This window comes from Megalobrama amblycephala, linkage group LG2 (genome assembly GCF_018812025.1).
Source record: "Megalobrama amblycephala isolate DHTTF-2021 linkage group LG2, ASM1881202v1, whole genome shotgun sequence".
NCBI lineage: Eukaryota > Metazoa > Chordata > Actinopteri > Cypriniformes > Xenocyprididae > Megalobrama > Megalobrama amblycephala.
Genome location: NC_063045.1, coordinates 20,475,576 through 20,500,173, shown reverse-complemented (window position 1 = coordinate 20,500,173; position 24,598 = coordinate 20,475,576). Strand labels below are relative to the sequence as shown.

General features: G+C 37.2%; 2 protein-coding genes across 8 annotated transcripts in view; one reads left to right on the top strand and one right to left on the bottom strand.

Moving 5' to 3' along the window:
- The window catches only part of LOC125252497 (protein PET117 homolog, mitochondrial), a 1,649-nt gene extending 1,421 nt beyond the window's left edge, over positions 1 to 228 (bottom strand). For 3 of the 4 annotated variants that reach the window (XR_007181235.1, XM_048165858.1, XM_048165878.1), the window contains exon 1: positions 8 to 228. Coding sequence is in view for 3 of the 4 variants with exons in the window: in XM_048165858.1 (XP_048021815.1) it covers positions 8 to 103 (96 nt within the window). In the remaining variant the exon portion in view is untranslated. The remainder of the gene's footprint in view (positions 1 to 7) is intronic. The other variant, XM_048165866.1, reaches the window with a different exon arrangement.
- The window catches only part of rrbp1b (ribosome binding protein 1b), a 25,047-nt gene extending 449 nt beyond the window's left edge, over positions 1 to 24,598 (top strand). Inside the window, exons 1-28 of one of the 4 annotated variants that reach the window (XM_048165752.1) lie at positions 6,447 to 6,602; positions 8,695 to 9,412; positions 9,523 to 9,671; positions 9,798 to 9,920; positions 10,902 to 11,054; positions 11,147 to 11,265; positions 11,539 to 11,692; positions 12,273 to 12,411; positions 12,588 to 12,739; positions 12,906 to 12,943; positions 13,281 to 13,388; positions 13,507 to 13,569; positions 13,654 to 13,714; positions 13,801 to 13,835; positions 13,937 to 14,024; positions 15,471 to 15,563; positions 15,739 to 15,831; positions 16,145 to 16,249; positions 16,334 to 16,423; positions 20,832 to 20,924; positions 21,006 to 21,068; positions 21,236 to 21,328; positions 21,491 to 21,574; positions 21,645 to 21,710; positions 22,004 to 22,087; positions 23,336 to 23,416; positions 23,510 to 23,653; positions 24,161 to 24,598. In XM_048165752.1, the coding sequence (XP_048021709.1) occupies positions 8,728 to 9,412; positions 9,523 to 9,671; positions 9,798 to 9,920; positions 10,902 to 11,054; positions 11,147 to 11,265; positions 11,539 to 11,692; positions 12,273 to 12,411; positions 12,588 to 12,739; positions 12,906 to 12,943; positions 13,281 to 13,388; positions 13,507 to 13,569; positions 13,654 to 13,714; positions 13,801 to 13,835; positions 13,937 to 14,024; positions 15,471 to 15,563; positions 15,739 to 15,831; positions 16,145 to 16,249; positions 16,334 to 16,423; positions 20,832 to 20,924; positions 21,006 to 21,068; positions 21,236 to 21,328; positions 21,491 to 21,574; positions 21,645 to 21,710; positions 22,004 to 22,087; positions 23,336 to 23,416; positions 23,510 to 23,653; positions 24,161 to 24,196 (3,192 nt within the window). In that variant the 5' untranslated portion in view covers positions 6,447 to 6,602; positions 8,695 to 8,727 and the 3' untranslated portion in view covers positions 24,197 to 24,598. Of the gene's footprint in view, positions 1 to 6,446; positions 6,603 to 8,694; positions 9,413 to 9,522; positions 9,672 to 9,797; positions 9,921 to 10,901; positions 11,055 to 11,146; positions 11,266 to 11,538; positions 11,693 to 12,272; positions 12,412 to 12,587; positions 12,740 to 12,905; positions 12,944 to 13,280; positions 13,389 to 13,506; positions 13,570 to 13,653; positions 13,715 to 13,800; positions 13,836 to 13,936; positions 14,025 to 15,470; positions 15,564 to 15,738; positions 15,832 to 16,144; positions 16,250 to 16,333; positions 16,424 to 20,831; positions 20,925 to 21,005; positions 21,069 to 21,235; positions 21,329 to 21,490; positions 21,575 to 21,644; positions 21,711 to 22,003; positions 22,088 to 23,335; positions 23,417 to 23,509; positions 23,654 to 24,160 lie in introns of those variants that run through there. The other 3 variants (XM_048165762.1, XM_048165769.1, XM_048165777.1) reach the window with 3 other exon arrangements.

Below are 24,598 nucleotides of genomic sequence, written 5' to 3'. Positions count from 1 at the left end.
TTTTTACCTGTCTGTCCCAGTTCTGCTTGATATGAACGCCTGCAACTGTGCTGATAGTGAGCGCTATCGATAATCCCAAAACAACCTTAGAGGTCGCAGACATAGTTATGAAGCATTACTGTGAATAAAACTACAGTAGGATGATAGATGGCTAGAGCACTTTGATAACAGAATGGAGCGGATTCCTTTGTGGTGGTTTCAAGAGGATATCAGGCGCTTTTCTGCCGCCTACCGGCCAGGAGCAGCGATGTAGTCGAAGGTTGACACGCTCACTGCGCATGCGCAGTATTCACATACTCTCAAATTTGATCGGACTGCGAAATTGTTAAAATATTTTGCGCAGTATTGAATTAAAAATATTTTTTAATTCCAGTGTACAGTATAGCCTACAATATTTCAATACAACATAACCAAATATTTTAAGTAGCCTAACTATGTTATGAAATAATGACTGAAATTGTCAAAAATATCATTAGTCACAGGGTTGGGCAAAAATACATCAAAATGTATTTTAAAATAAAATACCAAATACCTCAATTTTAAGTGTATCATAATAAACTGCAAAATACAGCAGCCACACCATGTATCAAAATAAACTACTGTATTTTTGTATTTTAAAAATACTAAAAAATACTTTTACAATGGAGCATGAAATTTCTTCGCAAACCTTCCATCAATTGGCCTATTTGATCTATCCCTTCACCATTACACTGTCTCAGTTGATTAAGTAAACAATGTTTGATAGCAAGAGCTTTTCTCTGCCTGAGTCAATCAATAAATCTGACCTATGCAACCAGTTAAAGGATTTGTGGATTAAAATATATAGAAAAAACACTAGAACAATGTTATATATTTTGTTGACTTGTGTATTTACATTATCCCAAATGTTTCCAAGAATGTTTAAATCCAGAGTAATATGCAATTTTAACCAGGACACGTCACCTATCAATGACATCATACCAGCGTTACCCTCGGTTTTATTTTGTAGAAACCATGGAAACACCAAATATTTTCCTCATCGGTCTAATAAAACATATTATATGATTCCACAAAATCAAGGATAAGCGACTGAATAAGCGACTTCTAGCGGCGAAAATTTACATATTGTGGATTTAACAGATAAAATATTCACATATCCCTGTGATCTTCCAGATGAAGGTTAGTTTTAAAGTAACCAGAAGTTTAATTTTTAACAGTTTGCGAATGACTTATAATTGTATCCTAGTTTAGTTACTTGGTGTTTGGTAACGAAGGGCCTACTTTGCATCAGCAACACTGACTGAATGACAAACAAGTCATTCATAAGAAGACAACTGACAGCACCTGTGTTCATAGCAACTAGTTTATAACTAATTAATCAACTGAATGTTAATCATAAGTATAGGGGGCTGCTGCTCGGTATAGTTTTCAAGAACATTATGTAAATTGGTAAACCATTTAACCTATAGACTACTAAAACTAAACGAATCTGTTCTGAACTCAACAAGTCTGGGCAAATTATTGAGTAGGCACCAATCAGAGGTTGCATTTTTATGATGTCATCATGTAGACTTCTCACAAAGTATTTTACAATATTTTAAAACTACAAAAATACAAAACACTAAAGTATTTTGATACAAAATACAAAGCCATTTTCATCAACCCTATGAAATACAAATTACAAAATATTATTTTGTATTTGAAATATGTATTTGAAATACATGTATCATAAATACTGCCCATTCTTGATTAGTCATTTTTTCTTTTTTTGCGATATATTCCACTAGTTGTGTACTGCACATTTTAGAAATTTGTACAATTTGCATAATACTTCATACTACTGTGCAGAAATATGGTAATGCTGTTGATTTGCAGTGACTGCATTTGACTAGTTATCTTTAGCACTACTTGCAATTTATAGTCCAACATGTTTTTATCAGCTTTTATCAAAAGTCACACGCCTGGTGCAAAGACTGGTGATTATAGGCAATTGATCTGTCACCAAACATCAATAAAAGGGCAGTGGGTTTGACTGAAGGTCTTCACTAATGTAGAAATACACAAGGGTTATTTTGTGAAATAACATCTTTGGTTCCTCACTTAGTTTTCCACTCATTCTTCATTTTTAATTTCCTCTCTTTCTCTCTTGCCCCAAGTCTGAATCCACATGTTAAGAGTCATAATGTATTCTGCACATCATCTCCTCCCTCTCCTGCAGAAGTGAGTTGGACTCCTCAGTCCACACATTGTACTGGACAGAACAGTTTCTGAAGCACAGTGTGTGTGTGTTATGAATGAGAAATTTTGTTGGACTTTTGTCGCTGCTCAGATAAATAGCAAAGGTTGTGTACCATTCCAAACTAAGCTGAGAATCCCTTTTGAATCACTTTTCCCTTTTGAACTGTGGGAGAAAACAGAATGCAGAATTCTAATTCATATTCGATAAAGTAGAATTAAAACAGAATGAATTCAACTGTGTATTTCCAAAATTAAAGTGTAGATTTTTTTTTAGTATGAACCACCCATGAACATGTTACACTCTCATGAAAAACCTTTAACATCCATGAAACCTTTTCTACTGTATAAGTTCTATTGGAAAATGGTTCTTTAGATAAAAAGTTCTTCACACTCTTCATCTTAAGTGTTCTTTACACTAAGATAAAATGGTTCTTTTAAGAACTGTTCACTGAAAGGTTCTTTGTGGAACCCAAAATGGTTCTTCTATGGCATCGCTGTGAAGACCCCCTTTTGAATTTCACTGCATAGCATCTCAAATGATGGTTTAATCATTCTGAAATGCCTAAGCCAAAGTCTGTCATCAGAATGAATTGGTACAATGACCTCCAAGAAACGTCTCACATGATTGTGTTCACAAACACCAGGCAGATAACATTGTGTTTTGTCTATGCGCTCAAGCCATTTATGATGGAGGAAAAAAGAGTTACAGTGGTTTCCCCAATTGCAGCAACTTCCATTTTTATTACTGATATTTTGCCCCAATTTCCCAGGAAGTGATGATTTTGTTCTCTTGAACACATGGGATGAAAACGTTTCTTCATCCGAAAGTTTTGCGCACAAGTTAAATTCGCATCTTTGGATGGAAAGGTTCCAAAAGGGGTATTTGGCAGCAATGCCGGATAGAGGAACCATTTCTGGTTCCCCAAAGAACCTTTTTCTTACTTTGAAGAACATTTTTAAAATCTTAAATTTTTTTCAAAATAAAGAACCTTTTGTGCATTTGAAAGGTCCATTGATGTCAAAGGTACTTCAAGGAACCATAGATGACAATAAAGAACCGGTAACACTTTACAATAAGGGTCATTAGTTAAACATTAGTTAATGTATTAACTAAAATGAACTAACTATGAGCAATACATTCACTAATCTTCGTTAACATTAGTTAATGAAAATACAGTTGTTAATTGTTTGTTCATATTAGTTCTCAGTGCATTAACTAATGTTAACAAGATTTTAACAATGTATTAGTAAATGTTGAAATTTACATTAACAAAGATTAATAAATGTTGTATAAGTGCAGTTCATTATTAGTTCATGTTAACAAATGTAGTTAAAGGTGCAATATGTACGATTTTCTGTCCGCTACAGGTCGCTAGAGCCCTATTAAAAACAAAGGCGTAGCTTGATGACGCCAAGTTTGAGCGCGGAATCTTGGGACATGTGGTCTTCACCTCGCAGCTGGTGCAAAAGAATTGGGATAGGACTCGGGAAGAAATCATGTTCATGGATGCGATTATTAACGTTCCTGTAGTATGAAGCAGAGCAGGGCGAGTGTTGTGGGAGCTGAACGAGGCCGCTGGAGCGATTGCACAACACACGCCTCACGAGCAGCAGAACTTTTATTATGACACAGTCGCCAGCGCCGCTTCCGCTTTTCCGGTCATGAGTATGAGGTAACACAGCTCTGTTTATCATATTAGATACATTTGAGTGTGTTTAAAATGATGTTATAAGGTTACTCTGTGCGTTCGCTCGGTGGCTGCTGTGAGACACTGTTGCACACTGCAGTAAGATAGATCGATTTTAAGAATATCATATTAAATGCTGGATGGCTTGTGCTGATAAATGGCATGCAATTTGTTTATTTAAAACGTATTGTATGATGGAGAAAATGCTATTTTACTGTTACTAAAAATAAAGCTGCATCTGATTATGCTATGTTAGCTACTTCACAAAATAGTGTATTTCTCTGAGGCATGGTAAAGCATGGTACTCGCAAAAAATCAAGAAAATTAGATTTAAACAATAAGACTAAACACTAAACATTCGTTTTGTCTATAAATCTATCAAAGCAGTTGTTCCCTTGTCTATTAAAACATGCAAAACTTTGGTATTTCCATGGTTTCTACAAAATAAAACCGGAAACTGAAGGAAACGCGGGTATGGCGCAATTGACAGCCTTGGTTAAAATTGCAATTTTCTCACGATTTACAAATAGTTGGAAACATTTGGGATATTATAAGTACTCAAGTGAACAAAATATATAACACTGACCTAGTGGTTTTTGGATATTTTACTGCAAAATTCTTGCATATTGCACCTTTAACTAATAAACCTTATTGTAAAGTGTTACCAAAGAACCTTTATTTTTAAGTGTTTTAAAGTGGAAAATATGTATGTGCCTGTGCGATAGTCAAAGCCTAAGTCAGAAGGATGAACATGCACATCTGGTGCTCAGAGTTCCTCAGCTGTGGGGTTGCCATAAAGGTTTGTTTGATGGAACACCCCTCGTCAGTGACAGCTAAAGCAAACATCCAGCTGTCCCAAGCATGCTGTACTCCACCCCCTCACCTCCACAGCTCTGTAATTGTGCTTACTGCTGTTGGCAGATGTGGTTGTTCCCAAAGGCCATAAACTGCTTGGGCTCAAACAGGGATTTTGGAAGTGGAGAACCCTAAGCATGTTGCATTGACACTTTCGTTCTAGCTTTGAACAGAGGGAATTTTATCTTGGAAATGCTGTTGTTGTGTGTATTGGCACATTACTTTTAACAGAAACTGGTTTATGAGTGGCTCCTTTCTCATTATTTTTTTGGTCCCACACTTTGAAAGTGAAGTAGACTTATCAGCTGGGTGCTACTCAGCAGCATCCTGTAAGAAATCAGCATGGGAATAAATGTCTTGCTACTAAGGAAACAGATTCCCTGGCTGTTTGTTTATCTGTAGACTGTCCTTTTCTTTATCAGGTCTGGAAATGATGTGTGAACCTCCTCCCTCCAGTTGAGCTACAATGTTTTACCTTGCCTCATTTTAAACAGTTTCTGAGAAAAAGAAACATTCTGTGTTTGTGTGAGTGGGTGGATGTGGACAGTGTTTTAGATGTATCTTCAAACGTTCAATGAACTTTGGGGCAAAGCTTTGGGTGAACATGAACTGATACACGGTTTAAAAGGAAGAGATTACATCCTCATATACATAATTTGGTAATTGCACATCTCATCAATAAGCTATATGTTTTGAGCTGTCATTTAAACCCGTAGCAAAAACAGTGCAGATGAGTTGCGCACTGAAGTTTAATCTTACGGGTTTGTTCAGATCTTTAACCTTAAATAATAGTTGCACCTTAGAAAGCACCACTTATATAATAATCATACAAACATTACAAATAGAAGCTTGTTAGCAAAGACTTTAATCCTTAGCAAACAGACTGCAGACAAGAACCCCGCTTGTTTACTTAATGAATAACTGGGGTAAAACATGCTTTTTGGGAAGAGTAAGACTCATGCATGAGTAATATTGATTTTGCAAACAGTAACTCTGTGACATTTCGTTGCACTCAGCGTAAACTGTAGTTATCTCAGATTACTGGAAGTCTTTCCAGAGCTAATAATTACATCACCTACACATGTTTGAGAGGAACACCTTGTTATTTAAGCTTTATTCAACCTGACAAGGAAAAGATAATGGGGTTTTGCAATTGCTAGCTGGGGGTGGGGGGTATGGGGGTACTCTTGGACTTAATTTGAAGAAGGGAACTGAGTGTTACCCCCATTGAGTTGGGTCAAACCATATTTGACTGACTTTCAGGCAAATACATGTCAAGGACATGATCACTGAAGTGTTTCAGACTGAGAGAAAAAAAGAAAACTAGGCAATTCTCCCATTATGCACTATGTTAGGGAAGAATTATCATAATGACATAATAATGACCGATTATGAATATAATGATAATTCTCTTTTGCATCAACAAAAACAGACTTAGAAAAATATTCCCTTGAGTAAAAAGTGTGACTAGCCCGGTGTTCCTGACATCAAACTACCACAACAGTAACTGTGATACCACTAAAGTACGTTTGTAAGGGTAGTATTAGAAAATTGATAACTATAATGCTTTTAAAATAACTGTTTTATGTTTATATTTTAAATAGTTTATCATTCGACGTCCCACCGAATACTCACAGCCCTCTACGCTTCCCACCGTGTGCTTTTGGATACTACGCGTGACGCGGTTGGTTTAAAGGGCCTTGATTGACAGGCGTTTATCCAATCAGATGTCAGCATCAGGTCGCGTATAAGCTCCAGAAGCGGGCGCCGAGCCAACTCGCAAAAAGTGCCACGACTCCAAAAGTCAGCGGCGATTCTTTATCACTGTGAGTTTGAACGCAGGTAAGCGCACGCTTTTTATCACCCTCAAGTGTTTTTTTCCCACCACCAATGCAGTTGCTTTATTATTTGGCTAAGGTTTGTCAGTCTGACAAACTGTTTTGTTGAAATATTGCTTGTTTAGGTTGTATTTGAAAATGATTTGTATTCTCAGATGGTTTGAACTTGTGTATTTTAGCAGTCTAATTCAAAGCATTTGTCTTCTGCTCGAGAGTACGTGTCCTTACTGATGCTTTCGTTGACTTTGTCACTTTATAGTTTTAGTCTTTCTTTATGTCTTGTTGTGCTTACTGTACCGTTCTGAGGAGAGGTATTGTTTGTTTTGTGTCTTTTACATTTGATTTAATATGCTTTTAGAGTTTGGAGTTGCTTCATCACCAATCATAAGAGCAAGTTCATTTTAGGTTTTTAACAATTTTAAAATTTGCCAAAAGTTAATTGTATCGTCCTAAAAAAATAATAATGAATGAATCATGTTAATAACCATCCAAAATGTCTATTTACTTTCACTTTTTAAAAACTTTACATTTGCCTTTTTTTTTTGTAAGCAGCATGAATTTTTTTTTTTTTTCCTTCAGGAGGAAGTTAAAAGATACATGTATATAAAAAACTTTCAGAGTATAGCAAAGAAATGTAATTAAGGGGATACATGGAGTAGAAATAACCATATGACAAAGTTCCCTGAAATACTTTTTAGAGACAGAATTCTTTCAGACCTTATTATGTAACGTCGGCGATGTTGCTGAAAGGGTTAATGTCCGACATAGGAAAGCAGCCCCCTTTCACTCAGATGTGGAGTGTGTCCTGCATATAGGAGCTCTGCATTTCCTGTCTTCTGTTTGTCACATTGATCCATGTTAGTAGAGCCATATCAATCATTTTAACCATCATTTTTATTTGCAAAAAAAAAAAAAAAAATGAGGGTTTCATGACATGGTTCAGGTTTGTTTTTACTAACAAACCAGAAGCATTACAATGATTTTGGATATGCACCATGGTAATACTACGGAGTTCTTTGTTGTTCAGTACAAGTACTGTGGGATTACAATCTGATATTACTGTGCCATCACTACAGCCACATTGCTTTTTTTGTAATAGGTTGCTTTAGGCTATTCGCTAAAAAGCAAAGCAGTGCATATATTATAATGCATATGCTGATAAGAGTATTTCGTTCATCTCCAGTCAGTATACTCCCCCTTACCTGAGTGCCTCAGGCAGATATTTAGAGACCCCCTCTCTAGAAATTCCAGGCAAGAGTTTCACTGGCTAGTACAACGTGAGGTTGGGGGAAGGTTATTGTGGTCTGCTGCACACAGACCTGTCCCCTGGAAACTGCATGTATGCCCCTCTCTGTGTGAGGGAATGCTGAAGAGTGTGGTCTCAGCGGGGTGTTGCATAACATGAACTCTAGTGGGCAAAGATATGGAGGTGCTGTTTTCAGTGAAAATAACTTTTTTTCTTTTTTCAAAACTTGCAAGAGGGAGAGATTTTTCACACTGTCTCAAGGCATAATTTTTTTCTGACATCCACTCAGGACTCTGCAACAAAGGGCCTTTTTTATTATTTATTTTTCTTTTTTGCCTCCTCATGGAAGCCGAATATATGACCAGTCAAATGAATAATACATGACCAAGCAGAATAAAAGACTTATAGGCGACAAATATGCTGGTGAATAGTATATTACTGTCAGTAACTGAAAGCTTTTGCTTTTTCTCGATGCTGCATCCACGCATATAGGTGACAATATAAAGTCCTAGACAACAGTCGTATTAGCCAATGAAACATTAACAAAACGTGATGTGAAAACATTCTAAAAAGAACATCTTTGTGCATTTATTAAAGACATCTATGACTCTACAGGAGTTAATAATTGGGGCATTTATCTGTTAGAAAATGGTCAAAAATAACACTTTGCAGGATACATTTTCCTTTTGTCTTTCTTTTGTCTTTTGTCTGTACTACAACATTTTGTGTGAAATGTTCAGAGAATCTTGTTGTCCATTAGCACTGAATAGTCCTTGTTTGCATGTTTGAGTGTGTCAACAGAGCAGTCTTTTTCTTACAAGGTGCTGATGGCTTTTTTGTACTTCTGTAGGATCAGGATTAGGAGGGACAGGACTGAGCAAAGATGGATGTGTACGACCCTCAAACTCTGGGAATTGTGGTGTTTGGTGGCTTCATGGTGTTCTCCGCCATTGGCATTACGCTCGTTTCAACTTTTTCCATGAAGGAGACATCTTACGAAGAAGCCCTGGCCAAACAACGGCAAGACTCCGGAAAGACCCAAACCCAGCGCTCTGACAAAAAGAAAAAGACATCTGAAAAGAAAAGCAAGGCCAAAAAGAAGGAGGAGAAGCCAAATGGGAACCTTCCAGACTCTGAGCCTGAACCCGAGTCCATCCCTGAACCTGTGGTAGATAACAGTGAGCCCAAAGCATTACCCCAAGTTGAACCAGAACCCCAACCTGAACCTGTGCCTGTTCCTGAGCCTGAACCTGAAGTTAAGCCCAAGCCAGTTGTACCTGAACCAGCTCCTAAGATCGTTGCGTGTGCTGCCCCTCCCACTGTAAGTGCTGTGGTGGCCCCACTTGCACCTTCCCCAAAAGAGAAGAAAAAGAAGAAGGTGGCCAAAGTGGAACCGGCCCCCGTCAAGCCTGTGGAGGTCCCAGAAGTTGTAGTCAAGGTGGAACCAGTGGTTGCAGAGGTGGCGGTGAAAGCAGCAGTTGCTCCTGAGGTTGCTGCTCCCCCTAAAGCTGAAGAACCCAAAACTGAAGCTCCAACCAAGAAGAAGTCTAAGAAGAAGGCTGAGCCAGGTGAGTCTCTTTGGTCATATCTATTGAGGATAGTTGTAATAGTAGTGGTTCAAACTTGCACTGCTTGCAATACCCTCATCAATCCATTCTAATTTTGAGTTTCTTTGAAGTGGTTTCTGCGGAAACGGTCGATGTCCCCCAGCCGTCACCATATAAAACTCTGGTCTCCAGTCTGAATAGTGCTTCGTTCAGTGAATCTGAGACACAGAAACTCTTTGAGATCATCAGCAAGAAGGCAGGAAAGGACTCCTGGCAACTGGTACGAAGTCTTCAAACTGTTAATACTCCTTATACGTATTAGCACTCATGTCTCTGTAGCGAGTTAGCTCAAAGGGGTAAATATTCATAATTAATCATTACATCTCTTTCCTTCTCTCATTGGCAGGCATCTCAGAAGGGTGACCCCTTGGCGGCATTGAAGAAGCAGCTGGAGGAGAAGGAAAAGCAGTTGACCGCTGAGCAGGGCAATGTAGCTGCAGCCAAAAACCGTGTCCGAGAGCTTACCAAGGTAACACGTGCCAACATGTACAAGTAAACCAAATGAACTAGTTTCTACTCATGATCAAGCTACGTTAGTGCAAGGCCATGAGTGACTGTTAAAAAATCTTTTTATTAGTCCTGGAGTAATGTTCAGTGATGGACTGGCCATCCATCCAGGGTGTTTCCCTGCCTATGCCTGGGATATGCTCCAGCATCCCTGCAAACCTAAAAAGAACAAGCAGTTTGGAGAATGGATGGAGCAATGTTCATGTCGAAAACTAGTCTTAACCCTGTTTTTACCTTTACTCCAACCATAACCATTAAAGGGATAGTTCACCCAAAAATGAAAATGATCCCATGATTTACTCACCCTCAAGCCATCCTAGGTGTATATGTCTATATTCTTTCAGATGAACACAATTGGAGATATATTTAAAAATATCCTGGCTCTACCAAGTTTTATAATGGCAGTGAATGGGAGGTGTGTTTTGAAGCCCCCAAAAAAATGCATCCATCCATCATGAATATAATCCATATGGCTCCAGTGGGTTAATAAAGGCCTTCTGAAGCAAAGCGATGGGTCTTTGTAAGAAAAATATCCATATTTAAAACTTTATTAAGTATGATAACTAGCTTCCGGCAGACGGCCCTATGCATTGATTTGCGGCGGAAGTAACCCCTGACCCGATGCAATGACGAACGCGGAAGCGCAGAGGATAGAGCAAAACAAGACATTGGCCCTGAATTAGATGAATTAGGATTTTGATATAAGAGAAGAGGAGCTTGAGTTTATTGCACAGCCATATTTGTTTAAAACGCAAGAGGTGTCTAATCTTGCGATACTCCTACATCTGCCGTAATGCAAGTCGACAATTCGTTAATAACACCCCACCCTGAGCACCTAATTCTAAGCCTGTCCTGATCTCAAAAATTTGATTGGTTGGTAGATATGTTGATCACGGTCTGGGTCATGAACTGTATCTCTGACTCTCACTGCTCTGGCCAATAGGAGCTGAGCTCTGCAAAGAGCAAGATGACATCCATAGAGACCCGTATGAGCTCTGAGCTGAGCACCCGTGGCCAGGAGATCGCAGCTTTACAGGCTCTTATGCAGACTTCCTACCAGGAGCACATCAACGAAAAACAACAGCTCAACGGCAAGGTCACGAATCCCCAGCCTCTCACGCTTTCCCTTTCACTATGCTGTACATGTGTGTTGTTAGGTTATTAAATGTGTTATGTGTGGTTCCACAGATCCAAAGCCTGCAAGAGCAGTTAGAGAATGGACCGAATGCTCAGCTGGCCCGTCTGCAGCAAGAGAACTCTATTCTCAGAGATGCCCTCAATCAAGCCACTAGTCAGGCTGAAAGCAGGTATTATGCACAGTCCCTTTATAACCCTCACAGTGTAACCGATGAAGTATCAACATGAATACCAACCCCAATGGTGATAACGTTGTTTATTATAAGTGCACACTTATAATGCTTTAAATTAGAGAGAATTCTGATTGGCTGTCAATGTCTGTTGGCTGTTATGTCACTCAAAAGTCACTCTGAAAGCTACACACATTAAACCTGCCTCCAGGTATAAAATACCTTATCTAACCATTTCTTTTATGTGAATCTGTGGCTTTTTCACATGCACAGGCAGAATGCAGAGTTGGCAAAATTGCGTCAGGATTGTGTGCGCCTAAACCGAGAGCTGAATGAGCGCACAGCTGCTCAGCATGCTGAGGAAGAGCGCAGGAAGACTCTTGAAACCAAGATGGCCGCTGCTGAAGAAAAGATGGCGCAAACACAAGTATGCCCTGACCCCTGACCTTTTTCCTTTTATCTCATCTCTCTGAGATGATTGTGGTCTTTGTACCATGACAATTCTGTTACCTTAGATAGGAATTTCACCATATATGTAACCTTTAAAAGTGAAGCAATCTGTCTTTGTGGTGACTTGTATTTCTCTCCGGACATTTTGTCTGTTTGTGTGTGGGTGGGTATTTTTTTTCTTTTTTTCTTTTTTTTTTTAGGGTTTTTTCCCCAGCTTAGCTATGCAAGAAATGTAAACCCCTGTGGTTAAAACTCCCATATCGGATGCTTAGCAATAATACGTTCTTTGATATTAAAGGGATAGTTCGCCAAAAATGAAAGTTCTGTCATTTACATTTGTTGTTCCAAACCTGCATGACTTGCATAATTGTATACAATGAAAGTAGATGGTGAATGGGGGTGAATCAGGTTCCAAAAAGGACACTATATTCTAAGTGAATCTGGACAATAGCTTTGAATTTGACTTCAATTTTGTTTTTTTACACAAAGTATTATATGGCTGTATTGAACTTTTAAGGTGCTGTTTTGGGGTGAACCATTCCTTTGTCTGTGTTTAGGCGTCCCGTGTGGAGGCAGAACATTCTTTGCAGCAGAAGTTGGATCGAGTCAGTGAAGAACTCCGTGAGGCTCAGCATGGCAGCGCCACCCTACAGGCTCAAGTAGAGGCAGCAAAAGAGCAAACCAAGACCCTTACTGGTCAGTACACTCAAACAAACGCATCTTATTTCACTTAATATGCATTCCCCTGGCTCAGTTCCCAAATGGAAAAAGTGAGTTGTTAAAAAAAAAAAAACACTTAAAGGGGCCATATTCTATTTGTATCATTTTATGTTTTTGTACCTTTTTAAGACGGAAATTACATCTGTTTACAGAACTCCAGGAGCGTATGCTTGTTACAGAAAAAGAGCTGAAAGACAGATGTGAAGAGCTGGAGATATTGAGAGCACAACTGTCTCAGACACAACAGGTTACTGAGGAAAAGCCCTCTGTGGAAACAGATGCAACAGTACAGGCTGAGATCCAGGTACGAATATTTGGCACTGTGATCTAGTTGCCAATGCAATGCTCTAAAATAAGGTTTTTGACATGATCTTTGAGATTTTTAATATCAGATACTGTACTTCATGTAACTTTTGGAATGACAAATGATACTATTCCCATCCCTTTTATTTTTTGATGTTTATGTGTAGAAGATCAACTGCGAGGAGGTTGAACAGTTGAGGAGCAGGTATTGTGAGCTGTTTGTATTCATATGATTGCGGTTTAATTTATATATTCAAAGTTTAATGGTAATGTGAGTGTCCATGTTCTTGGAACAACATTCCTGCCTGAAAATTTAGTCCTAAACCTAACCCTACCCATAAAATCTGAGGGAAATGATAGGTGAATAACACTGATGTAGAAGCACCTAACCCTGGTTCTAAGCCTAAACTTGACATAAATTGTAAACTTGTCCCTTAATTCCTATTGATTGATTGCAAAGTTGATTTAGAATCAGCAAAGATGTTGATCCAGGAACATGTTGGTGAAATCACACTCATAGTGTTTTGATATACTGTGTGCAGTCTGAAAGAGAGGGAGAACCAGCTGACATCACTGGAGGCGGAGCTTAGTCAGCTAAAGGAGGAGCTTGACACAGTAAAGAGAGCTCAGGCTGAGGAAACTCAGAATAGGTACTTTATTTATATGAATTTAATTTATCTTCGAACTAAAAATGGATTCAATCACACCAGTTGTGTTGTGAATGTGCCACTCTGGTGTCTGATCTAAACATGGACTCGTTTTTCCCAGGGTAAATGAGGCGGACACAGAACGGAGGGAATACACAGCTGAGATCAACCAACTTAAAACTAGGTATACAATATAGCTGGTGCTTTCTTTTAAGTACATTTTGTAGACAGTTTGGATTAAATGCATTTATTTCTCACTATCCATTAGTCTAAAAGAAAAGGAAGATTTGGTGGCATCTCTACAGGCTCAGCTGGAGAAGATGGAAAGTGTGAGTGAAACATATTATGACTTATTAATATTTACATGTGTGTAATACAATGTGAATTGGTTTATAATTTTATATATAATCCACAGGCTGATACTGTTGAAGCTGAGCCACCATTTGAGAAGTAAGAGAGATTTCTTTTGTCAATACCTTCAGATATTTATCGTCTTTTTTTCCCCCCGGATGCTTCTGATAATGACTGACTTTTGTTTTTGTGTCTGTCAGTCTGGAGAAGGACGCACGCATGATCTCGCTGGAGGAGGAACTTCAACAGCTTAAAGAAGAGATGGAGCGAGTAAAGGCCAAGAGCAACGTGAGTTCATCTCTACCCTACACGTCCATCCATATGCATTCAACCTGTCAATACTGTATACATCTAACTACCTTACTGTTCTACCTATGTATGTGTCCATTCATATCTACCCAGTTTGTCCATATCTACTTGTCTGTCTTCATCTACCTGTCCATATATCTAACTGCCTCAAATCTATCCAACCGGTCTGTCCATGCCTACCTACATATCTGCCCATATATACCCAGCCAGTCTGACCATATCTACCCAACCCATTCATACATCCATCTACCCAAACTGTCCATATCTACATACTGGTATATCTGAATTTGTCCATCCTTATCTACCATCTCAACCTGTCATAAAATCCACTCATTCATCCATACCTATTTGCCTATCCATGCATATCTGCCCAACCCATTCCATTTATCCATATCTAACCCGCTCGTCCATCCAAATCGATTACCTGTCAGTTCCTATTTAAAGGGATAGTTCACCCATTAATTTACTCCTCCTTAAGCCATCTTAGGTGTATATGTCTTTATTCTTTCAGTCAAACACAATTGGAGTTATATTAAAAAATATCCTGACTCTTCCAAGCTTTATAATGTGAGTGAATGGTACCATTTTTCCTTTTTTTTTGAAGCCCAAAAAAGTGCATCCATTCATCATAAGTCATCCATATGGCTCCAGGGGGTTAATAAAGGCCTTATGAAATGAAGCAAAAAAGTGCATCCATTCATCATAAGTCATCCATATGGCTCCAGGGGGTTAATAAAGGCCTTATGAAATGAAGCGATGGTTTTTTTTTTTTAAATTTTTTTTAAATTTTTTTTTTTTAAGAAAAATATCAATTTTTATAACTTTATAAACTATAATAACTGGCTTCCAGTAATGGCCGTACATGAGTCTAGTTCCAGTCGAAGTGTGACCTCTGACCCAACGCAAGACATATTGATGAACATGCAAGCGCAGAGGATGGAGCAAATCAAAACACCGGTCTTGAATTAGAAGTCTGAAATGAGGGTTTGTTGTCCAGCCCTATTTGTTTAAACCGCGAGAGGCGTCTACTCTCACTAAAGTTTATTCTTCTCCTACATCCTACGTCATACACCAGAACTTGACTCTCTTGTGAACACAAGGACGGATGTTACCGGAAGCTAGTAATTGCAGTTTATAAAGTTATAATTATGGTCATTTTTCTTACAAAACCCATCGCTTTGCTTCAGAAGGCTTTTATTAACCCCCTGGAGCCGGATTACTTTTATGATGGATGGATGCGCCTTTTTTGGGGTTTCAAAAAAAAAAAAAAAATGGCACCATTCACTAGGATGGCTTGAGAGTGAGTAAATTATGGGATAATCTTCATTTTTGGGTGAACTATCCCTTTAACTACCTGTCTAACTATCCCTCAGTCCATTCATCTCTAACTACACATCCATCCACATCTTATTGTGATGTGTTCAGGAACTGCGAGATAAAAACTATGCTGCAGTGGAGGCCCTAGCTGCTGCTGAGAGGCTGAGTGAAGAAAGACTGAGCCAAGCCAAGGCCGCACAGGTAACTGATATAAACACGCACAGTATAAACATGCACTTACTTGTATATCTACACAATACACACAAACCATGATAAATGATGTTCATTATCATCAAAATGCTGTAGTTGGCTAACACTATTAAACATTTTGTGTGGTATAATTTAATTTGGTGATCAAAGGCTTATCTGTGTGTAGAGTGAAGTTGAGCAGCAGCTGAGCTCTTTCCAGACAGACACCAGAAACGCTTTCCAGACGCTCTTCCCTCACATCAGCATAGAAATGCATCAGGTTAGAATTCCTGTTTCTTTTTTTTGTGTGTGTGAAAAGTAAATCTGTGAAATTAGTAAATGTGAATAACTTTTAGAGCACAAGTAATTTAATATTAAATTAAATAGAATTCTGTGTATATATATATATATATATATATATATATATATATATATATATATATATATATATATATATATATATATATATATATATATATATATATATATATATATATATATATATATATATATATATATATATATATTATTATTATTATTATTATTATTATTATTATTATTATTATTATTAGCAATGAACACATATGTTGTAGACAAACTGGCTGGAAACATTCACACATGAAGCACAGACGACCCTGACACAAAATCAGCAGAGTCCAGCAGAACAGCAGCACATAATGTCAAGCTCAGATGTGACGGTGAGAGATCATCTCTATGGATACACACCTGCAGTGCACGGTTATTCTCTTCTCATGTCTCATGTTTATCTGAATATGTGTCAGGATCTGCAGCAGAAACTCGCCCAATCAGAGGAGAGACAGAGGACACTTCAGGCTGAGTGTGAGCAGTACAGGTCAACTCTCAGTGAAACGGTACGGTGGCATGAAAACATAGACCACAATTTATCTAAGAAACTGACAGATATGATTTAAGGTCCATTTACACCAAGAACAATAACTATAAAGGTAACAACAAAGATCTAGTTTCAAAAATCATTCTAAATATAAAAGAATAGCACTGTCCGCACCACAGCTATAACGATATAGAGAATTGATATTGTTGGGATCACTTTCAAAACTTTTTTTTTCCAGCTGTTGAATGATAAAACACTGACAGCCAATCAGAATCCATTCTAATTTAAGGGCTCACGCATTTAAAATGGCAGGCGACACTGCGGAGAAGTTAATCGCCGACGTCCAGAAAAGCCACCACTGTTTGACAAGTCAAACACCCTTTTCAAGGATACTTTAAAGAAAGTTGATATATCGCCCAAGTCATTTTTTTGGCCAAATTGTGATATCTGTCTTTGAAATATGATCTGGACAATTATGCTACGAGGCTAATGATATGGAAAACAATCGGTCGTACCCTCAGAATAAATGGTGAAAAGTATGAACGATGAGATCATTATGCCAGGCTAGCAAACGGTATAAAATGACCACATGCATCCAGTGCTAGCTTTGACAACATTGTCTTGCTTCCTTTTGAAGTTGCAGTGAAAAAGACTAGGTGTTGTTTTTATTCCACTATATTGACTTTGTCAGCAAAATTCACTGTTAGATTAGATCGATTACACTAGCTATTCACTCGAAACATAGCATGCTGAGGACATCTGCTGGTTAAAGATGTGTAAATGCAACAAGAACAGCAAAAACATGTTGTGGATGCAAATATAGTTATCGTTATAGTTGTCTTCATCGTTCATGGTGTGAATGGGGCTTTACACTTGAATGAGATTTAGAGATTTCACCCTTCTTGATGGCTGCCATGTTGTAATGAAAACCAAAAACAAAACCTTCATACATCCAAGCCAAAAGAGGAAGTATAAATCTGAAGAGGAAAAAATATTGTTCCAAAGCACTTTGCAAAAAGAAGTGATTAACTTTTTTTTTTTTTTTTCTAATGCCATATGCCTTTCTTTCTTTTATGGACCACAAAAGGAGAATTTAAAAAAAAACACCTCAGAGAATAACATACATGCGTTGTATTTCATGTTGTGCTTTTGTTAATCTTGATTTCTCACAAATTTGTGGGCTTTTTCTGGACAACACTGAGTGAACTGCAGAACTAATATTTTAGTGAGAATCCTGTGAGACTTTTACATCTTTCTAAAAGAAAGCTTGATGCTAGTCAAGTCAAGTCAAATTTATTTATATAGCGCTTTTACAATTGGTAATTGTTTCAAAGCAGCTTTACATATTAGAAGCACAGAAAAAAAGGGAAGTGGTTAAAAATAAGCTGTACAAACAAGCGTGGTAATATGTAACATATACAAGATGGTGCTACATTTAAGCCAATGTCTGCTGACTCCCAGGGGTGGAAAAAAACCCCTAGGAGAAAACCCAGCGTGGGAAAAAAGTCCTAGGAGGGAAAAAACCCCTTGGAAGATATATATAATATATGTAAATGGATATGGAGATCAAAATCTGAATTATACATTTTTATTATAGAGATTAAAAATAGATTATATATATATATATATATATATTTGTAAGCGGATACGGGGATTTAAAAATCTATGCAGCCAGAACTGGATCTGTAGGCCCATTGTCTCCTGGGCTGCGTTGTAGTCAGGTCCAGACACAGGTTCTCCATCTGATCTGGATACGGCCTGGATCCAGCACCCGGAAAACCTCGGGATAAGCAGAGAGACAGATATTAGCGTAGATGCCATTCTTATTCTGATGTACAGGTATATCTAGTGTTATAGGAAATGTTCTCGGTTCCGGCCGACCTAATTATTGCAGCGTAACAATCCTTTAACGGATTTGAAAAATGTTAATGTATTGATAATGTGTTATGTGTATGCAAGAGCAAAGAGATGTGTTTTTAGTCTAGATTTAAACTGACAGAGTGTGTCTGCTTCCCGAACAATGCTAGGAAGATTGTTCCAGAGTTTAGGTGCTAAATAGGAAAAGGATCTGCCGCCTTCAGTTGATTTTGATATTCTGGGTATTATCAACTGGCCTGAATTCTGAGATCGCAATAAACGTGAAGGACTATAATGCATTAAGAGCTCACTTAGGTACTGGGGAGCTAAACCATTTAGTGCTTTATAAGTAAGTAGCAAGATTTTAAAATCTATACGATGTTTAATAGGGAGCCAATGTAATGTTGACAGAACTGGGCTAATATGGTCATACTTTCTGGTTCTAGTAAGAACTCTAGCTGCCGCATTTTGGACCAACTGTAGTCTGTTTAAAAGCCGAGCAGAACAACCACCCAGTAGAGCGTTACAATAATCTAGTCTTGAGGTCATGAATGCATGAATCAACTGTTCCGCATTTGTCATTGAGAGCATATGTCGTAATTTAGATATATTTTTTAGATGGAAGAAGGCGGTTTTACAGATACTAGAAACATGACTTTCAAATGAAAGATTGGTATCGAAGAGCACACCCAAGTTCCTAACTGAGGACGAAGATTTAATGGAGCACCCGTCAAGTGTTAGAGAGTATTCAAGGTTTTTTCGTGAGGAAGTTTTTGGTCCAAAGATTAGGATATCAGTTTTTTCTGAATTTAATAATAAGAAATTTCTTGTCATCCAGTTTTTAATGTCAGCTATGCATTCTGTTAGTTTTGTGAATTTGTAGGTTTCGTCAGGGCGCGAGGAAATATAGAGCTGAGTATCGTCAGCGTAGCAGTGAAAACTAACACCATGCTTCCTAATTATCTCTCCTAAGGGCAGCATGTACAGAGTGAAAAGCAACGGTCCTAGTACTGAGCCTTGTGGTACTCCATACTGAACCTGTGATCGATACGACATCTCTTCATTAATTATTACAGACTGATAACGGTCAGATAAGTACGATTTGAACCATGCCAAAGCAATTCCACTAATGCCAATATAGTTTTCAAGTCTTTTTAAAAGAATGTTGTGATCGATAGTGTCAAAAGCAGCACTGAGATCTAATAACACTAATAGAGAAATACAGCCACGATCGGATGATAAGAGTAGATCGTTTGTAACTCTAACGAGAGCAGTCTCAGTACTATGGTACGGTCTAAATCCTGACTGGAAATCCTCACAGATTCCATTTCTTTCTAAAAAGGAACACAGTTGTGATGAAACTGCCTTTTCTAGTATCTTTGACAGAAAAGGTAGATTCGAGATTGGCCTGTAATTTACTAAATCTCTCGGATCTAGTTGAGGTTTTTTAATAAGAGGTTTAATAATAGCCTGCTTAAAGGTTTTTGGCACGTATCCTAGTGTTAACGATGAATTAATTATATCAAGAAGTGGACCTACGACCTCTGGAAGCATTTCTTTCAGTAGTTTAGTCGGCATTGGGTCTAACATACATGTCGTTGATTTTGATGATTTGATAAGTTTAGATAATTCTTCCTCTCCTATAGCGGCGAATGATTCTAGTTTTACCTCAGGGACACTACAGTGCACTGTCTGAAGCGAAACTGTAGACGGTTGCATGTTTTTAATTTTCTCTCTAATATTATCAATCTTGCAAGTAAAGAAGTTCATAAAGTCATTACTGCTGTGCTCTATGGAAACGTCAGCAGTTGAATCTCTGTTTCTAGTTAATTTAGCCACTGTGTCAAATAAATACCTAGGATTATGTTTGTTTTCTATTAAGAGATTTGAAAAATAAGTAGATCTAGCTGGTCACTATTCACTGCCATTATATGGACGAGCTCCAGTGGGACATTCAAAATTCTCCTTTTGTGGCCCATAAAAGAAAGAAGGGCATACGGCTTTTGAAGAAAACCAGGGTAAATGACATAAAGGGATAGTTCACCCAAAAATTATCTCATGATTTACTCACCCTTAAGCCATCCTAGGTGTATATGACTTTCAGTGATATCTTATTTCAGACAAACACAATCAGAGATATATTGAAAAATATCTAAATATGTTCTAAGGTTCTAAATATTTACATTTTTCTTACAAAAACCCACCGCTTCGCTTCAGAAGGCCTTTATTCACCCCCCGGAGATGTGTGGATATCTTTTATAATGGATGCATGCACTTTTTTGGGCTTCAAAATATTGGGTCCCATTCACTACCATTCTAAAGCTTGGTAGAGCCAGGATATTTTTAAATATATCTCCGATTGTGTTCGTCTGAAAGAAGATAGTCATAAACGTGTAGGATGGCTTGAGAATGAGTAAATCATGGGATAACTTTCATTTTAGGGTGAACTATCCCTTTAATGTCATATTTTTAGGAACCCCCCATTATTGCCATCTCAGGGTCTGTGGATTCCAGTCTGAAAATCCTTAACGTAAAAAGATTTTTGGCTGAATGTTGTGTGTTTTGTACAGGAGAGCATGCTGCTAGTTCTGCAGAAGAGTGTGGAGGACGGTGAGCTCATGTGGAAGGCAAAGATTTCAGATGCTGAGCAGCAAAAACAGACGGTAAGAACATCCTTCACTGATGCTGGATTTGCGTGATTGTTTGCTACATTTCGGTTGTGCTGAAGTGTGGATCTCCCACAGGCTCTGGATCAGGTGAAGGTGCTGGAGAAGACGATAAATGCGGAAAGACAGGACACTGATCAGGTTCGTGCTTTCGTTTATCATTGTTCTTTGTTTTTGGGAACTTATCAGGTTTCTGACTCATGTTGCTCCTAAAAAGTTTCTTTCTTTCTGTGAAATGCAAAAGGAGCAGCTTTGACGAATGTTCACGCTGCTCTTGTAGAAACTTACTGTTCCTCTGCTCTCTCTAGCTGAAGGGGCAGATGATGCTTTTAGAAGCCCAGCTGGAGAAACAACTGGAGTCCATAACCATCAGTCAGACGTACGCAGAAGAAATGTCTCAGGTAAATGACTCACTTGTTTTTCCATTTTGAACGGAAATGTAAATTCTTGTATATTATATTAATTTAAATTTTAAACGAGTTTTATTTAAAAAGAGAAGAAATGTCTAAACGTCTCACTGATGTTTACATTAACATTTGAATATGCTGTCATATTCTTCTCAGCTGAAGGCATTGTTATCAGAAACTCAGGTCCAGCTGGTATCAGCCAAAGCAGAGGCTCAGGAACAGAGAGCAGAACTTTCACTGGTAAGTTTAACATCACTTTGTCTTATGTTGCACGAGGCTTTCTACTTTGAATGACAGCTGTGCGTTACAGGTCAAGCAGGAACTACAGGAAGTGACTCGGCGAATAGAGGGCGAGAAGAGCAGAGAGTCCGCTCAGGTCAATACTGGTTGTGCGTGTGTTAATGTGTATTAACTGTATCTGCTGCAGTGGCCTTCAGTCTTTTTAATCTCCCATTGTGCGTTTCGTGCATCCTGTGTCTTTGTTATTGATAAAAGGCTCTTGGTGAAGGAGGGTGTAGCATGTCTGCTATGTATTATGTTCTGCCTAACGTGAAGACATTCAGCATTTTTGTCTTCAGCAGCTCAAGTACATGTTGTGCATATGCTGTGTGTGGGTATTGTAACTGTGGCTAAACTTGAATCTCTACTCCTTAATGTCTAACATTACAGGTGAAAACACAGCTGGAGGAGGCAACAAATAAACCGCTGACAGAAGACGACACTCGACAGCAGGTTGCAAACAACTATGAACAGGTGACTATTTAGAGGGCTGTCTTAATGCTGGATGACAAGACAGAAGCTAGCCCATTTAGTATTATGGACTCTGGATTATTACTGGATTTTGGCTCTTTTGTCTTGGTGTTTTTTTTTTGTTTTTTTTTGTTTGGTTTGTTGTATGCTTTTTATTTAATTTAATTTAATTTAATAATTTCATTTTAAATTAAAATGTATTAATGTTATAGATTTTATTTAAAGGATTAAATTTTATCTTTATTTAAGTAAAACATTTTAGTAGATTTTTTTTTTTTTTTGTTATTATAGTATTTGAAGATTTCTTTTGAATTTCATTTCCTTTTATACTTAATTCCATTTATTTATCTTGATTTATTATATGAAGTGATTTTATTTTAAATTAAATATTTTTATTTGATCTTTTATTTATTTTTATTGTTTATATTAATTAAATTTCGGTTCGTATTATGGACTCTGATTAGGGCCTTTTTGGCTTTTTTCCCTTATTAATTTGGTTTTTATTTTATTTACACTTATTGAATTCATTTTATTATTGTTATAGATGTTATTTAGAGCATTCAAATAAATTGATTTTTTTTTTTTTTTTTTTTTTTTAATTTATTTTAATTTTATATTTCAATTTCAATTTAAATTAATATTATTATTATTATTATTATTATTATTATTATTATTATTATTATTATTATTATTATTATTTTTACTTCATTCCCATTTACACTTAATTTATTTTTACTTTAATATTTTATTTTTACATTTAACTGAATTTATTTTTTATTTTAATATTTATTGTTTATATTTTTTATGATTTAAGTTTGAGTTGATTTTGTTAAAAAGCTTTAATATTAAAAAGCTTTAATATTTAATTTGATGATTTTCATTTGCGTTGATTTATTTTGGTTTATTTGGGTTTGTGGTTTGAATTTTTTTTTTTATTTGTTTTTTATTTTGTATTACTTAATGTAATTTTATTTTGATATATTTTAATTTAATTTTCACTTCATTCCATTTCAATTGATTTCAATTTATTTTGGATTCATTTTATTTTAAAGTACAAGCTGAATTTTAGTTTTTGTTGGTTTTCTTTTTGTTTTGTTTAATCAAAAAATAATATTATTTAATATTATTTTAGTTTTTGTTTAAAATAAAATTTTTAATTACATTTCTTTTAAATATGTTTTCATTAGAATATTAACTGTTATATATAGCATTTGAGATTCTTGGGGTGTTCACACATGTTTTTCCACTCAGGCGCAGAAGTGCGTCAGGGATCTCGAGGCTCAGTTAGAAGAGTTGAAAGCTGCTGGAGAAGGACCAACTGAAGAGCTAAAGGTTCCTACAACACCTTCACAATCTCAGGTTTAAACCAGCATACACGTGAACCGCGCTCTCTGACGGTGTGTGTTTTGTGTGCGTCTATGTCAGGAGAGACTGGAGAAAGAGAAGAAGCTGACGCAAGACCTCGGCCAGGCCACCTCTGAACTGCAGCAGCTCCTGAAGAGCTCTCAGAAAGAGCTGGACAAAGAGAAAGCGAGTGTGAAGAACCTGCAGGAACAGTTACAGGACAAGGTAAACACTCTCCATACAATCACAAGAGTAAAACACCAAAAATGTAAGGCCTACTATGCTAAACGTGTGTATATATATATATATATATATATATATCAGTAAAGTTTAAAGCTGGCATGAATGCGATAGTCTTTTCTTTCCTATTGTGATGAATATCTGAGTTAAACGCCTTCTTGAACAAGAACAAATGTAGGGCAGGACTTGATTTTGTCCATGGGGAATTGGTTGGATTCTTGTGGTTTGCTATTGGTGATCTCATGTGAGTGACGGGTTGCCCCACCCTCGCGCCAGTAAACATTTCATCAGAGAAGAGGGAGGGGATGTTATTTTGATTTAAGATTATGAGGGCATATGAATTTTAAAAAATATTGCACACAAATCAATCATTTATAATAAATAAATAATGCAATATTCCATAAAAAAACAAGAATTGTCAATTTTGATCTCATGGTGACTTTAAATGGAGGTTGATTGTGTAACGTCTAATCTGTTTTATTTTCTCTACAGGAAACTGAAGAGTCAAAAGAAGGAACATCTGTTTGACAGAATAAATCCAACAACCTTGTGCCTTAATTATTCTTATGCATTATTTGCTTTTGTATTCTCTGCTACTGTATTAAATGTGCCGACTGTTTTTAGCCAGTGAGGATTTTTAAGGGAGGAAGCATAATATATTTTTTACATTTTGTTGGAGCCGTTATCAGGTGACTGAACACCTCCTAAAGGTATCACAGAACCAATCAGTGTTGAAAGGGAGAAGTGGTTGAGTGGAAGAGAAAGCACATGATCATTTGTGCAATCACTGTTTTTATCTTTTGTTTGCATGTTCTCATAAGAGTCAAAGGAAGGAACATTTCATGTTGCAGCAATGCAGTACAAGCTACTACACTTTTGTAGTTGCCTGTTAACAAAGGTGATGATATAATAATAAAATATGTACTTTGA